This window comes from Melanerpes formicivorus, unplaced genomic scaffold (assembly GCF_026170545.1).
Source record: "Melanerpes formicivorus ecotype bairdi unplaced genomic scaffold, bMelFor1.0.p_v2 SCAF_2, whole genome shotgun sequence".
In the NCBI taxonomy this organism is placed as follows: domain Eukaryota; kingdom Metazoa; phylum Chordata; class Aves; order Piciformes; family Picidae; genus Melanerpes; species Melanerpes formicivorus.
The window spans coordinates 19,566,277-19,580,603 of NW_027142354.1; the positions used below are offsets into that span (position 1 = coordinate 19,566,277).

The window sequence follows — 14,327 nt, forward strand, 5'->3', positions numbered from 1 at the left end:
CTTACCCAAAAGAGTCTGAGCTGAAAAGTTAAATCACTGAGTAGAATTAGTTCTATTCTAACTCAAACCACAACAGACCCCAGAGTTCATTGCTACATTATGTATTGCTCATAATACTACAATGAAGGTGTATGGTAAAGAGGTAGACATTTGAAAAAGTTATGAGATAGGTTATAGGTTACTTGACTGCAAGGTTGAGCAAAACCAAAGATTAAAATATAATGCTCTGATCATAATAGCAGCAATGCTACAGTGAGGACTGTGCCAGTAGAAACACATGGAAGAGCCAAAATTCCCTTAGCTTTGGCTATATCAGGCAAACTGGTGGCATGTCACTTACACAAGTTCAATAAGGATCAGTGAAAATGAGCTAAAGCACTCTTAAATTTGGCAGTACCTGCACTTCAGTGTGTCATCACCCCTGGACGCAAGAAACAAGCAGACATCTTTTGAGGCAGGATTTCTTTTGACTCATTGAAAGGCCTTCATCCCATTCCCAAAACCTGACCTAAATAAAACTACCACTTGCCTGTTTCTGTCTTTAAACGCTTCTGAAATGGATGTATTCACACAAGGACAGCTTTATAAATGGTTGGACTGCAGCCATTCTCTTGTCGTTGCCGTGAATATTGCTACATAGGAGCTGCCATGTTACATCCAGAAGGGCAAAACAGAATACCTGCAGTGCCTACCGAAGTTTTATAAAGTTTTCTAACATCCCCAAATATTTCACATTTCTGGTCTCACGACTGGCTGGCTGTCAGCTGAGAAGGCATAAACATCACGGACACTAAAGTGTTATTGGAGGTTAAACCTTGTTTGTAATGCTGCACGTATGGCAAGTACTTAATGATGTGTTCGCCACGCTAAATTAAGCCGGTACTCGCCATAGGAATTGCATTAGTTTCGTTTAACGAAGTAGTATTACTCACTTGCTAAATTCGGTATACATAACGTGCAGCCTTTCGCAACCTGGGCACATACTATTTACCTGCAGAGATAATTCTCCATGCCAGTCCTAATTTTAGGAGGCTATCTGGGGTAGGTATTGTTTGAACACCCAGCTGGTATTTTCGCAGGGAAGTCCCTTCAGCTACATGCGTGCAGACAGGCAGGCAAGCACCGAAAACACTCACCGTGGGCAAAGCCCCGGCGGAACGAATCGCTGCCCGGCCCCCAACAGCCCATGCCGCTACTGCTGAGCCGCAGGCTGCTGGCAGCTGCGACGCACCGGGCGGGGACAGAGGCCCATGCACGGCGTCCTTCTCCCGGCCCCGGCCGGAAGTGGTGGCTAGAAGCGGACCCCTATCAGCGGCGCGACCTAGCGGGCAGGGCTCGCCTGGAGAGGACGCCGGTGCCCGACGCGCCCCACGGCCGCTTCTCGCCATGCTCTTCCGTTTCGGCGTGGTGCTGCCGGCCCGGATGACGGAGGGCGGCGGCGAGCTGCTGCTGGCGGGCTCGCGGCCGGAGCTGGGCCAGTGGGACCCGCAGCGCGCCGTGCCCATGAAGCCAGCGCGCCCGACAGCCCCGCTGCCATCCCAGGAGCCTGCGCTGTGGCTGGCGGAGGTGGTGCTGCCAGACGAGGACACCTCCAGCCCTTTCTGGTACAAATTTCTCCGGCGGCAGGGTGGCGACCTACTCTGGGAAGGTAACGCAAACACAGACACGCGGCAGAGGCCCATCGCCCTGCCCCGCACTCCCGGGCCACTCACACGTACTCCTGCTGCCCCGGCCGCGCCGCGGCTGCTGGGCAGGGCCCTGCCTTTGCTCCGCCCTCCCTGGCTGGAGGGAGCGGCAGCCCGCGGGACGCTGGGTGGCTGCCGCGGGCGGTCGCTGTAGTCGCGCTGTGGGGTGGCGGCTGTCGTTGTGCAGGCAGGAGCGGCCCGACGCCGGGCGGTGGGCTGCAGTGGGGTCGGCGGGTGGAGGAGCTACTCTGCGGCGACTGGGCAGAACTCTCCTCTTTGAGGGATTGCTTGCCTGGCTGGCGGTTCCAATAGCTTCACCTCTTGCCCGGTACTGCGGAGCATCGTTCGGGAACCGAGAGGGGAGTCCCGGTCAAAGGAGCCGTACCCTGAATTTGATGCTTCCGGGCGTTGGCCGCTTTCTATACAGGGAGCCTAAGTCACGTTTGCAGGTAGAGCCTCCTAGGCTGTCGTGACATGGCATCAGCACTCGCTAACAAAAATAGCATTTAACTGTCATGTAGGAGAGTGAATGCAGAAGGAAGCTGCACTTCTAGGTTTCTAGGTTGCTGAAAATTCTTTGAAACAGTTCCACTGGGATTTTTTTGTGGTCTTACTTTTCCCATCCACTATCCTGATGTCTTGTCTTTCTTTTCCCAGATGTAAAGAACTCCGAATTTCCTACTTATGCCTTAAAGTGTGATTTGTTACTTTATTTCAGTCATGGAATGAAATGTCATGATGGCATTTTCAGGCTGGTAAATTTTACTAATTAAAACAAAACAAAACAAAAACTTAAAAATTGGGAAAAGGTCTATCAGAGCTATTTGAGTGTTCTTGCTTCTTTCAGTAGTAATTGCACTGTATTTTTTTCCATATCCTGTGCTAGCGTATTTAAGTCTCTTAAAGTGAACACTCATACAATTGTATGCTGAGTCAAATAAGGCTCTAAATAAACCTCTTGTCACTGAGGAATGGATCAGACTTAGTGAAAGGATGACAGATGACTAGGTAATTTGTGTTTGGGGTTTTTTTTTAACTTACAGTTTTATAATCCATATACTGAAATAGCACGTTGTAGAGCAGTTGCTCATTATCCGTTTTAGGAATACATAGCACACTTTTAAACAGCCATTCTGTCACACAGACTAAAACATATGTGTCATCATAACTCTTGCACTTTTGGGGTTTTCTTTATGCTAATAAAAGAATCCATGTTAATAGTACATTGATGGAAGTTTAGATCATGAAGTGCTTTCTACACCATGTTGATAGGTTGGACTCGATGATCCTCGAGGTCCTTTCCAACCTAAGTGATACTGTGATACTGTAATAGGAATTTTTTTATTTGGCAGCTAAAATGAGTACTATATATTGCCTCTTTTAACCATGTTTTTATTTTGCAGAAATGCAGGGAATAAAAATCTGTGCATCTGTCCAAGGAAGCAAAATTTGGTCTCTTTCGGAGGTGTCAAGCTGTACATAATATACCAGTATCCTGAGGTCCTCACCACTCAGAATGTAGGAATAATAATAGTGTTCCAGTCTATAGAGAGTCTAGACTTGTAAAATGACGGTTACTGCCCAGTTGGGAAATAATGATGTCTCAAGGTGTTTGTCAGTACTGGGAGTGCAGATGTACTCTGAGCAATAAAGATTCTCAGTTTTGGCAGTAATGCTGCTGATACAGTTTTAGGATTAACCTGTGTGGGATTTTGTTCTTGTTGTTTTGAACGCTCAGCAGTTTGAACTTCCCTGCTTAACTACAGTGATAGAAAGCAAAAGGGCATATCAGTTAAATGGAGAGGGGGTTTTTAAATTAGTCAGGTTTTTTTCTCAACTGAAATTTACAAGAAGGAACTACATTTGATTAAGCCTTGAATTTTATTATTCCCCATGTATTAAATGAAGGGAGCTTAAGAATGTTTTTCTATCCAATAATTAAGACATTATCTTGCAGTCCTTTTTAATATAATTTGTATTTTGGGTTTTTTTTTGAGTTTGAGTTGAGGCATCTGTAACCCAAGAAACATCTGTGTAGTTATGGATATCAGATGTTTACATATATTGGATGTGAAATGATGTGCCACATTTTTGAAGATTTCTTCTGATTTGTTTTTTGTCAGTGGACTTTGAGAATTTTGCTAGTAATGTACATGTTTGCTACAGTACATGTCACATCATGTGATTCAAGTGTGAATGTAGCTCACACATTGTAGTTACAGCCATTCCAATGCAATCCAGAAATGGGAAGCTAAAGTGGGGTTATTTGTTTCTGTAGGCCAGAAGAGTCAAACTCACAGACCAGTGTTCTGTGGCAGTTGGGTTCTGCCAGGTGATCTGGTGAGAAGCCTTCAGGGAAGGCTTAGTCTGTGGGAGGGTTCCTGGCTTGTTGCTTGTGCCTAGAGGGAAATAGTTCCCCATGAGGAGAATGATGTGGAAGAGTAGACTGCTCCTGAAAGGTCAGATGCTGTCCCAGGGTGATGATGCTGGCATGCATACAGGGCCTGTCACTTAAAGCTATTGGGCTTTTCTACCTTTTTGGTTTTTTTGTTTTTCTTTTTTAAACAACTGCATCTTATGTGTCTCTCTGTGTAATCTGTTTTTGATGTAGATTCTTCAGAACTGAGATTATGCCTCTCTTTAAGCTCGGAAAGCAAAAGTATGCTGTGCCTACTGTCAAAACTAAATAAATACATAATGAAGCTTATGCTTGAGTGTTGTTCTGTTATGTTTTTTAGCTTATCTTTGAACACATATCTATGCCTTTATCCCCTTTATCCTGGTCTAAGTAAACCATAGGTGCTAGAAAATATAAATGTCCTGTAATAAGACAGTGGAGTTACAAAGGACATGCCCCAAATTGTGTCTTGAGAGAATAGAATTCAGTCTGTTGACACCTTATGTCATGAAAAGGAGGGGGCAGAAACAAACAAACAAATAAATAAATAGTATAAACTTACATTCTGAAATGTTTATCCATTTTCACATAGCCATTAGTTTGATGTAGACTGTGCTTGCTTGAAGCTTGACAGATACAATATTGCCAGTTAAAGCTGAAAAGTCCAATCAACCTACCCTGTAGTAATTTGTGCAGGTCAGCAGAGGTGTATTCCTTCCAAACCCCCCATCTCTTTTTTTGAAGAGAGAAGAGAAGGTGTCTTGTTTGCACTTACCTGCTGCTGTTGTCCTCTGTGGTCTATTGTGGGCCCAAAGCAATACCACATAGTTTTATTTGGAAACAGTCCGGTTACACAGCCTGTGGCTTAGTATGTTGGCTGTCCAGTATTTCCAGTTCATTTCACTGTGGGTTTGTTAGTCACAGTATAAGCCATCTGATGGATGATATGCATGTCTGATGATAGTTCAAAAAGATAGGTACAGTTAGGGAGTAATAAAGGTTTTCATAATACTGTAATACAATGAGTGAAAATACCGTAAGTAAAATCTGCACATAGCTTTAAAAAGTAGAACACTTGATTGACTGAAAACCATGATAGTAAGACACAATAAAATCCTGTTTTTAGGGTGGCAATGTGTTGAAACCTTAAAAACTCAGATCTTGGACTTAGTTCCATGAAAAAAACCCAGTTATTGTTTCTTACTTTGAAAGGGGAGATTCTTTAAAGTCTGTATGGGAAAGTAATACCTAGTTGCCATTTGTGTCAGAGAGACTGTAACAGAGTGAAAAATATTTGGGGCTAAGCCATAGTGGAATAAAGCAAAGTAAAAATTATTTCAGGCCATTCTGGAGTACAGTTTTTTACAAGGTTATTTTTCTGTACCTGCAATACATCTCTTTTTCTTTCTTTTCCAAAGCTAATCTAGAGATCTCCAAGTGAGGTAGCAGTTCTACTACTAAAAAAGAAAAACCCCAATCCTGGAGTCTATTTCTTCAAGCCTCTCTTAATGCAATTTTATGTGGTATTGTTCCCACTGGGTGTCGCCATTTTACTTGTGTATAACCCGCAGCTGCCTTGCTCCTTGCAGCTACTTTTCATCAGTATTTAGTGTGATCTGGTCTGCTTTTGAAAGCAATCCAGGGCTTTACTCGTTTCCCCCATCCTGCTTTTGTTCTGAAAAAGGTGGTGACTAGGAAGGAACTAGTTGCTGATAGTTGAATAATGGTGCATAATATGCATTTTGTTCATGAAAAGCTATTGCTTCCTGGACAGTGCCTTAGTATCTTTCAGGTCCTCTGAAAGAGGATAACTTTTAATTCTACATCCTCTTTGATGAATGGTGAGAAACTTTTCTTTACAAAGTGTGATAGCTCCTGGTGTTTTGTCCCTCAGTCCCCTCAAGAAATATACTTCACGTGAGTTATGGTATAAGTAATTGGTGGCAAGTTTTTCATTGCTTCCTATCTGTGTGTCAGCACTAACCAATTTATGATACTGAGTGTATGTGAGCATACTGCTGGAGATCAATAAAGCAATGGAGTGTTGCCCATAAATCTGCAAAATGAGAAAAGTAAAAATAAGTATGTACGCATGCATTCCTCTGAATTTAGCAGATTTGTATCTTTCCTCACCTCCCTGGTGATAATCAGGGGCTGTCTCTGGCTGCTGTGGGAGCCTAATTAAAGCATTTGTGGTTATATTGGTAAAGTTGTAATAAATTAATTGTCTATGCCAATACTCTATACTGTTTTTCTCATCTCCCACTTTACCGCCTGCTTTCACTTCCAAGAGACAGCAGCATGCAATATGGGACAATAATTTATTTTCAGTGGCAAGAAGTACTGAGAAGTGATTAGTAACTGGGATGGTAACTTTGATCAAGATTTTGCCATGGTTACTATTCTGTTGTAACATGTTTCCTGCCTATAGTTCAGTGGTCTTCTGGTGTGGTAGAAAGTAACTATCAGTCATTTGCAATACAATGCCACAGAGAGTTTTGAAGCAGTTAGGAAGATTGTATTACATTATACATTTTGTTGCTATCAGCTGTTACTCTATTATCTGCATCTCATTTGTAGTTTCTACCATCTGTTTGAGAACTTTATTTTTACATGAGTTGAATTCCCTTTTAGTTGCCTTTCTCACATTTAATCTACATCATTACACAGGGTATTTGGTTAAAAACTCTTTGTATGGTAGCAGTTAACACTGAGAAACACCTATGAAGAGAGAAATAAAACACATTTTTGAAAGTTGCCTTTGAAAATTCTTACTTTCTTGTTTCAGATGTAAAAACCCAGAAACAGACAAACAAAAAAAAAATCCCACAAAAGCCAAAACAAACCAACCAACTAACCAACAAAAAAACCATAAACAAACAAAACTGAGGAGGACTTTCTTGTAAACTCTTTAGTTCTAACTCTGGCATAATCAGAAAAAAAAACAAAGCATAACCCAAACTTTCTTAGGAGTAGACTGATGGACCAAAAAACCCCAAAGCAAACGTAGAAACAAACAAATAAAGCCTCCAACCTGTATTTTCATAGATTTAAAACTTGGCTCCTTGATTATATGTATCAGCCATACCAATTGAGAAACTAGAGCAATCTGCTTTAAATCTGACAAAAGATACCTGGCTTTGAATACCTCTTTTGGGATGGCAAATGCAAGGAATTGCCATGGATTAGTTGTTTAGGTGGGTTGGATTGGTTGATGGGTTGGACGCGATGATCTTGAAGGTCTCTTCCAACCTGGTTTGGTTTATTCTATTCTGAAACATTTCTGAAAATCAAACCAGTCATGAAGGAGTTAGTGAACTAGGTGTGGCAAATTAACAGTTTTGTCATCTTACTATGTTGTGTATTTCAAGTAATAAAATCAATTAATCTACTGCTTTCATAATCTAAAGGTAAGTATACTTTTATTAATCATAGGAGTAAGGATTAGTATATAACATACAAAATTCAAATGTTATTTGTCAGAGGTGTAAAAACAAAGGGCAGGGGCTTTGCTGAGATTTCAGGAAGGGGGACTCCAGTCTAGGAGCTGTTGTAGACTCAAACTGTCAAAATACCTGACCTCACTCAGTGCCAGTGAAGGAAATTCATCCTCTCCTACATCTGCTTTCTAACAATCAACAGAAATTCAACCTTGGTGGGATTGAGACAGATCCCATTTCAAGACATCTGAATTCTGTTCAGACAGTCAGCAGTGAGATTTTCATGACAGAGCATGGTGTATAGGGTACGTGAATTTGAATATTTTAAGTGTAGCGAAGGAAGTGCAGTTAGAGTAATGCCTGATAAGGGCATCATGCAGTAGCATTTTCAGATACTGAGGCTTTTCTTTGTTGTAATATTGATGTGAAAGATAAGGAAGCTAGCAAATACTTCTAACTCCTGCATTTTAGATTTAGTTTATTTGTTTCCTTTACTTCCTGTTGTCCCATTACTTTTTTTCTTTTTAATCAATGCTTCAAACCCTCCCCATTCCTTTGCCCCCAGTACCATGTTACTAAAACTCATCCAGGGGAATCTCTAACTATCAACTGAAGATGTTAATTTACCTTGTTAAAGAACCTCATTTAATATTACAAATGTAATTACTAACTATTTAGACATACTTAAAATTTTGACTTCGCGTTTAAAGCCTACTGGCTCATGCAAAATTGATTACAAAGATTTACAAAGTACATCTTTGCTCTTACTGATTTGTAAGTAGCTGATCTGAAAATTGCCTGGCTGCTTGCTGTTTGTATTTATTAGTTGTTATTGAAGCTTATGTGCTTATACAAGGTCCTCTAAGTACACCTGTGGTTTTTCAAGGATAGCAGTGAACTGGGAAATATGTTAACCTTGCTGGGGTTTAGAGGCTTGGAAGTTTTACACCTGTGTAGAGTCTGACTGCGACAGGCATGAGATGCACAGCACCTCTACAGCTGTTGCTGTGCCCCTGAATTTCTGCATACCTTCCCTCACACAGCAAAAGATAGAAAAAAATTAAAACTTCGAGCAAGTTATGTAACAAGCATCTGGGAGAGCTGTGGCTGAGCAGAACACTAAGTAGCTTTGCTGCAAGGAGCTCTGTGGAGATGGTGGAAGAGGCAATCAGGTTTTAAAATTCATTCATGGGTTTTTTTGTTCACTATATTTAATTGTGCTCAGAAATCTAATTGGCTGAGAATTTGCTTGTTATCTTTTAAGATCAAGCTGATAATTTCAGCAGTGTGACACTTCCAGAACATTATGCAATCTGTGTGCAGTTGTCATCTGCATTGAGATGAGTCTGTCCTATGGGCAGATTGTTTGATTATACTTTTTTCATCCTTGCAGTCAAGTTGTAATAAAATAGTAAAAAAAGCTTTAGTTTGCATCATTACTTTATGTGGCTTGATCAAATTTCAGAAGATCCTCTTCTGGTCTCCACTTTTGTTCTTCAGTCCTTGATCTTTGGACAATTTTTCTTACTTACTATATCTTTGTCTGGTTTTGCTTTGTTTTGTTCTTGTTTCCATCTTTTACTGGTACCATTTATCAATTACGTGGAAATCTTTGAGTTTAATCTTTTGTTTGGTGTTTGTTCCTTCATGTGCCACTTTGATGTCCTTCATATACATTAAACTAAGAGCCATATATGCAGTCATGCAGATTTTGAAAGAGCTCTTTATAAGGCTTTATCTAAGTGAAGCTGCTGGTTACTTTATTCTCCAGCAGTTCCCTACCTGCATCAGTAGATTTCACTGCGCAGCTATCTGCAGTAGAGAGAGCATCAGCTGGGGCATGGGTCAAAAAAGCAATACGAAACTTTAATGCCTAGAAACTTGTTCTTAAATTTCTCTTTTAGGTAAGCATTTTTGCTTTGAAAACTCACAAAGACAGAATTTATGCAGAATTGTTCTGGACCTTAGTGAGGGAAATGGAGCACTACCTTATAGCTTGAAATAGGACCTGTATAATCTAGTACATTCTTTCAAATTCCTTTTGTTCTTTAACTGGGGAAGTGTACATGGTCAATTAGCAGGATGATTAGTACTGTTCAGATATTAAATCTACCCTTTTTTGGGTTGAATTTTACATGTTTTCAAACAATTCTGTATGTGTGTCCCCAAAATAAAAAATTAAACTGATGTTTTGTCACTTGGAACAATATGAATAATAACAAGATTAAGACAAATATTAATTTAGAAGTGGTTTGGGCTGCAAAAACGTGTTTCCTATTGTGCATTGCCCTTTCTCAAAGGGCAATTTGTGCTTCTCTGCAAAGAGGAGCAGGTGAGGACAGAAATGAAGTTATTTTCTTTGCTTTATTACTGTGGTGGTAGGGCCAAACGGGCTCAGCACAAACCCAGACAGGCCCTGATATGTCTAGACACGGTCCCCATCTCCCCTGTCCTTCCTGGAGATGTCAGGGTAATGCGGGAAAACGAATAATGGACAGGACCTAATGTGTCTGGGTAAACACACTGGGGATAAAAGCACATGTGCTGCCCACTGCTTCTCCCTGAGCAGGCCTATGTTTCTGCCTTTTACGGCCACAGCCTGGCAGAATCCCTTTTCATTGTTCCTATTGTTCCAATTGAATCTTGGGCAAGATATATAAGCAGGCTGATTTCTAGTTGCCTTAGCCTTGCTTGGACCTGCCTTGCCTTTACCTCGCCTGCTTGAAGCTGCCTTGCTTGAAGCTGCCTTGTCTCAAGTTGTCCTGTCTTGAGTTGCCTGGTCCAAAGCCTGGGATAGAAGCCAGGAGCCTACTCACTGCAAGCTAGAGAAGCCATGAGCCTTAGGAGCCGGAGCAAAGCCTTGCTTCTCCTCTTGTCATAGTCTGCCCACCGTCCTGCTGGAGCCAGACCAGCCCCAAGACTGCGTGGCATCCCTGCTGGCAACCTGCCAAGCTTGGCACACGAGAGTGCCCCAGAAAAACCTCAACAGCTAATACACAGCAGCAGCACTCCCCAGCTGGGTGGAATCAGCTGTGAGTAATTAATTCATTGCCTCTTTGGCTTAACAGTTCTTACTGAGTTTCTTTCCCTGTGGTTGAGTGCCATTTGCTCTTGGGGATTCTCTTTCCCTGATATTCCTCCCAGTTTGCATAAAATTGTTAAAATTGTTATATTTGCCTAAATACTGTACATTCCCACTGTAAATATATATTTCAACTGTACATCAAACCTATTTATTAAGTTTTGGGGATTTTTTTGTATTAATAAAAAGTTATTAATATTTTTATTAATAGCCATATTTGACATATCTTAATTATAAATTCTTAAATTCCTTAGCAATTACTGGGTGTGGGAGCAGAAAAATTAAAATGCTCTTAAAATGCCCTCACATCTTTGAGGGTGTTCAGTGTTTTCTTGACTATATATATTTTTTTCTTTCACCCAAATAATTGTTTATTTCTTATTAAAACTACCTGGAAGCCTACCCAATTGTCTGGTGTGATGTGCTGTGAGCAGCATCTGAGTTTCAAGACCAGTGCTCTTTTGTGACCGTTTGAGGCTGTGCCTTTAAGAAAGGGACAGCACTATGGCTGAATGTTTTGTAAACAAAGGTCAGGTCTAAACGGATTTCATTGCTGGATTGGTAGAGTGCAGCTTTAAGTTTGAATGCGACTGAGGCTTTCCTCAGTTTTGATTCTGCCCTCCTCCCTTTCCAGCTGGTCTGCTCCTGGGCTCTCTGCCAGACTGACCTTGGACAGATAAGGCCTCTACTAACATATTCTGCTTTAATTAACAATTGCTCTTTTTCTCTCTTTCTAACCCTCTTTGGGGAAAAAGGGGAGAAAAGGGGGGGAACCCTCCTCAGCAGAGAAGGGAATTTCGTTCTTGTATTACTTTGCTGTATATATTTCTGTGTATATATTGTAAATACTGTAAATTGTGTATATATATACCCTGCATTCCCTAAAACTGCTTGTAAATATAGCATTTTTCCTTTTTTTGCTTCTCCGGCTGTGGCTAGCTGTGATTTCTTTTCATTTTTTTTTCCCTTCACTTACAGGGGGGGAGAAGGCTGAGGCCTTCCCCTCAACCCTCAACATCTTTGCTCCCTTGCAAATGCTGGGGAGGAAGCACACAACTGCGGGGCTTGAGCTGAATGTTTCAATAGGAGTTGTGATGAATTTCCACTGTGGAGACTAGTGGGGATGTGGGGGTTTTCTTCAAAATATCTTGAAGTCTTCATACAAGGTTTGGGTCAGCCTGGGGAGCCTAGTCAGTATAAGAGAACAGATGTATTTACATTTTCTTAGGCAGGCTTCTCAGAGTTTGATGAAGTCTTGTAACTCTACCACAGATTAGACACAAGGAAGACGAGACTAAAGCATGTTTTGCTTAGATGTACCTCATACCATGAAGTTGATGCACCTTGCTTCAAACGGGGGGAACTTGTAGGGAAAGATTTAACAATGGGTAGAAAAGTAAGAACTGAGGATTATGCAACTAATGATTTCTGCTCATCACCCGAGCTGTGCCCATTTTCCTAGCTGTATACATTCTGTAACTATGTAAGTGAACACGTAAGTGATGCTAATTGTTTTCTATTTAAAACATGTTTTATGATCAGTTACCTTGACAAAAGCTGGTTTCACTGAATGACTTCAAGGTTTGTGTTAAATGACTGTGGAAGATAAAAGTTGAGAGAATTGAGTCTGTAGCCCTTTTATAGCAGCTCCAAATTCAAAGAGGTCTACATTATTCTTCCAGACTTGTCATCTGGATCTATTTCTGAAACAGTTTCCTTGCATTCTTTTGTGGCATCCAAAGTATAATGGTTTTCCTGTGACAAACTGTGCAAGCAGAAGCATGGGGTGGACTGATAAAACAATTTTTTGAAACTTTTTTGTTAAATGTGTCTTGTGAAGCAAACTGTGGTGAGAAGCACTTTTGTGTCATTTAGATATTACCTGGGTAGTGAGATTCAGATCATTTGTGGTAATTGCCTTCATTCATGACTCTTGCAAGGGGAACAGAGTATTTATCGTCCTGAACACAGTTCAGTGATCATACCGTTCTCTAAATTAGTATTTCTTGGAGATGCTGGCACTCCTCCCTTCCTGTCTGAAATGATATCACTGTGTGTGCTGAATATATATTCAGCAAATATGTGAATATATATGTATATGTTAAATATATTTTTCATAATCATTCTTTTACACAGACATCATATTTCAGTAAGGGGGTTGTTAATTCATAGTTCTGTATATAATGTAAAGAGTTGTGCTATTTTCATGAAAAATGTTGCAAATGCAAGCTGCTCTTTCTCACCTGAGTGTTACAATCAAATGGAAATACCGTGGCTTGGACGGGTGCACTCTGTGCTGGGTTAGGAACTGGCTGAAGGGCCGAGCCCAGGGAGTGGTGGTGAATGGTGCAACATCCAGCTGGCAGCCAGTTACTAGTGGTGTCCCCCAGGGATCAGTGCTGGGCCCCTATCCTGTTTAAAGCTATATTGATGATCTGGACGAGGGGATTGAGTCCATCATCAGTAAATTTGCAGATGACACCAAGCTGGGGGCAGGTGTTGTTCTGTTAGAGTGTAGGAGAGCTCTGCAGAGGGACCTTGACAGGCTGGGCAGATGGGTAGAATCCAACGGCATGAGATTTAACAGATCCAAGCACCAGGTTCTACACATTGGCCACAACAACCCCATGCAGTGCTACAGGCTGGGAACAGAGTGGCTGGAGAGCGGCCAGGCAGAAAGGGACCTGGGGGTACTGGTTGACAGCTGGCTGAACATGAGCCAGCAGTATGCCCAGGTGGCCAATGGCATCCTGGCCTGTATAAGAAACAGTGTGGCTAGCAGGATCAGGGAAGTCCTTCTGCTCCTGTACTCAGCACTGGTTAGGCCACACCTTGAGTACTGTGTCCAGTTCTGGGCCCCTCAGTTCAAGAAAGATGTTGAGTTGCTGGATCGTGTCCAGAAAAGGGCAACGAAGCTGGTGAGGGGTTTGGAGCACAAGCCCTATGAGGAGAGACTGAGGGAGCTGGGGTTGCTTAGCCTGGAGCAGAGGAGGTTCAGGTGAGACCTTATTGCCATCTACAACTCCCTGAAGGGAGGTTGTAGCCAGGTGGGGGTTGGTCTCTTCTTCCAGGCAAACTGTGACAGAATGAGAGGACACAGTCTCAAGCTGTGCCAGGGGAGGTTTAGGCTGGATGTTAGGAAGAAGTTCTTCACAGAAAGAGTGATTGTCCATTGGAATGGGCTGCCCAAGGAGGTGATGGAGTCACCATCACTGGAAGTGTTTAAAAAGAGACTGGATGAAGCACTTAGTGCCACAGTTTAGTTGATTAGCTGGTGTTGGGTGATAGGTTGGACTCGATGATCTCGAAGGTCTTTTCCAACCTGGTTAATTCTGTATCTAATTCTGTACCTTTTGAGATTCTAGTTTGGCAAAGCAAAACCTATTTAAGGGAACAAACGAAACAAATATCTTGTGACAATTAACTCTTGGCCCTGCTTTTGTGTGTGACTAGGTAAGAGAATGAATGATAGTGAAGGCAAAAAGGTTACAGGGCAAGGAGGTTACTGCCTTTTATGAAGGATGATGAAAGAAAAAAGAGACAAGGAGAAAAACTGACAAATGACAGAAGTACATGCATCTCAAGCAGCAGCAGCTGAAAATGGCAAAGCAGAAAGTGTATAGTGGTGTAACTGATACCATGATGACAAAGAAGAGTGAGGCTTTATTGTCTTGCAGGACTGACTAGCACCTCAAAGTAAGAAAAAATTAAGCAGGAAGGAG

At 41.7% G+C, this 14,327-nt stretch overlaps 1 protein-coding gene across 1 annotated transcript in view; it reads left to right on the forward strand.

The window, feature by feature from the left end:
• Positions 1-1,312: 1,312 nt before the first annotated feature.
• Positions 1,313-14,327, forward strand: part of EPM2A (EPM2A glucan phosphatase, laforin) — a 43,497-nt gene continuing 30,482 nt past the window's right edge. The window contains exon 1 of the mRNA XM_068152458.1: positions 1,313-1,648. Coding sequence (XP_068008559.1) covers positions 1,387-1,648 — 262 coding nt within the window. The 5' untranslated portion in view covers positions 1,313-1,386. The remainder of the gene's footprint in view (positions 1,649-14,327) is intronic.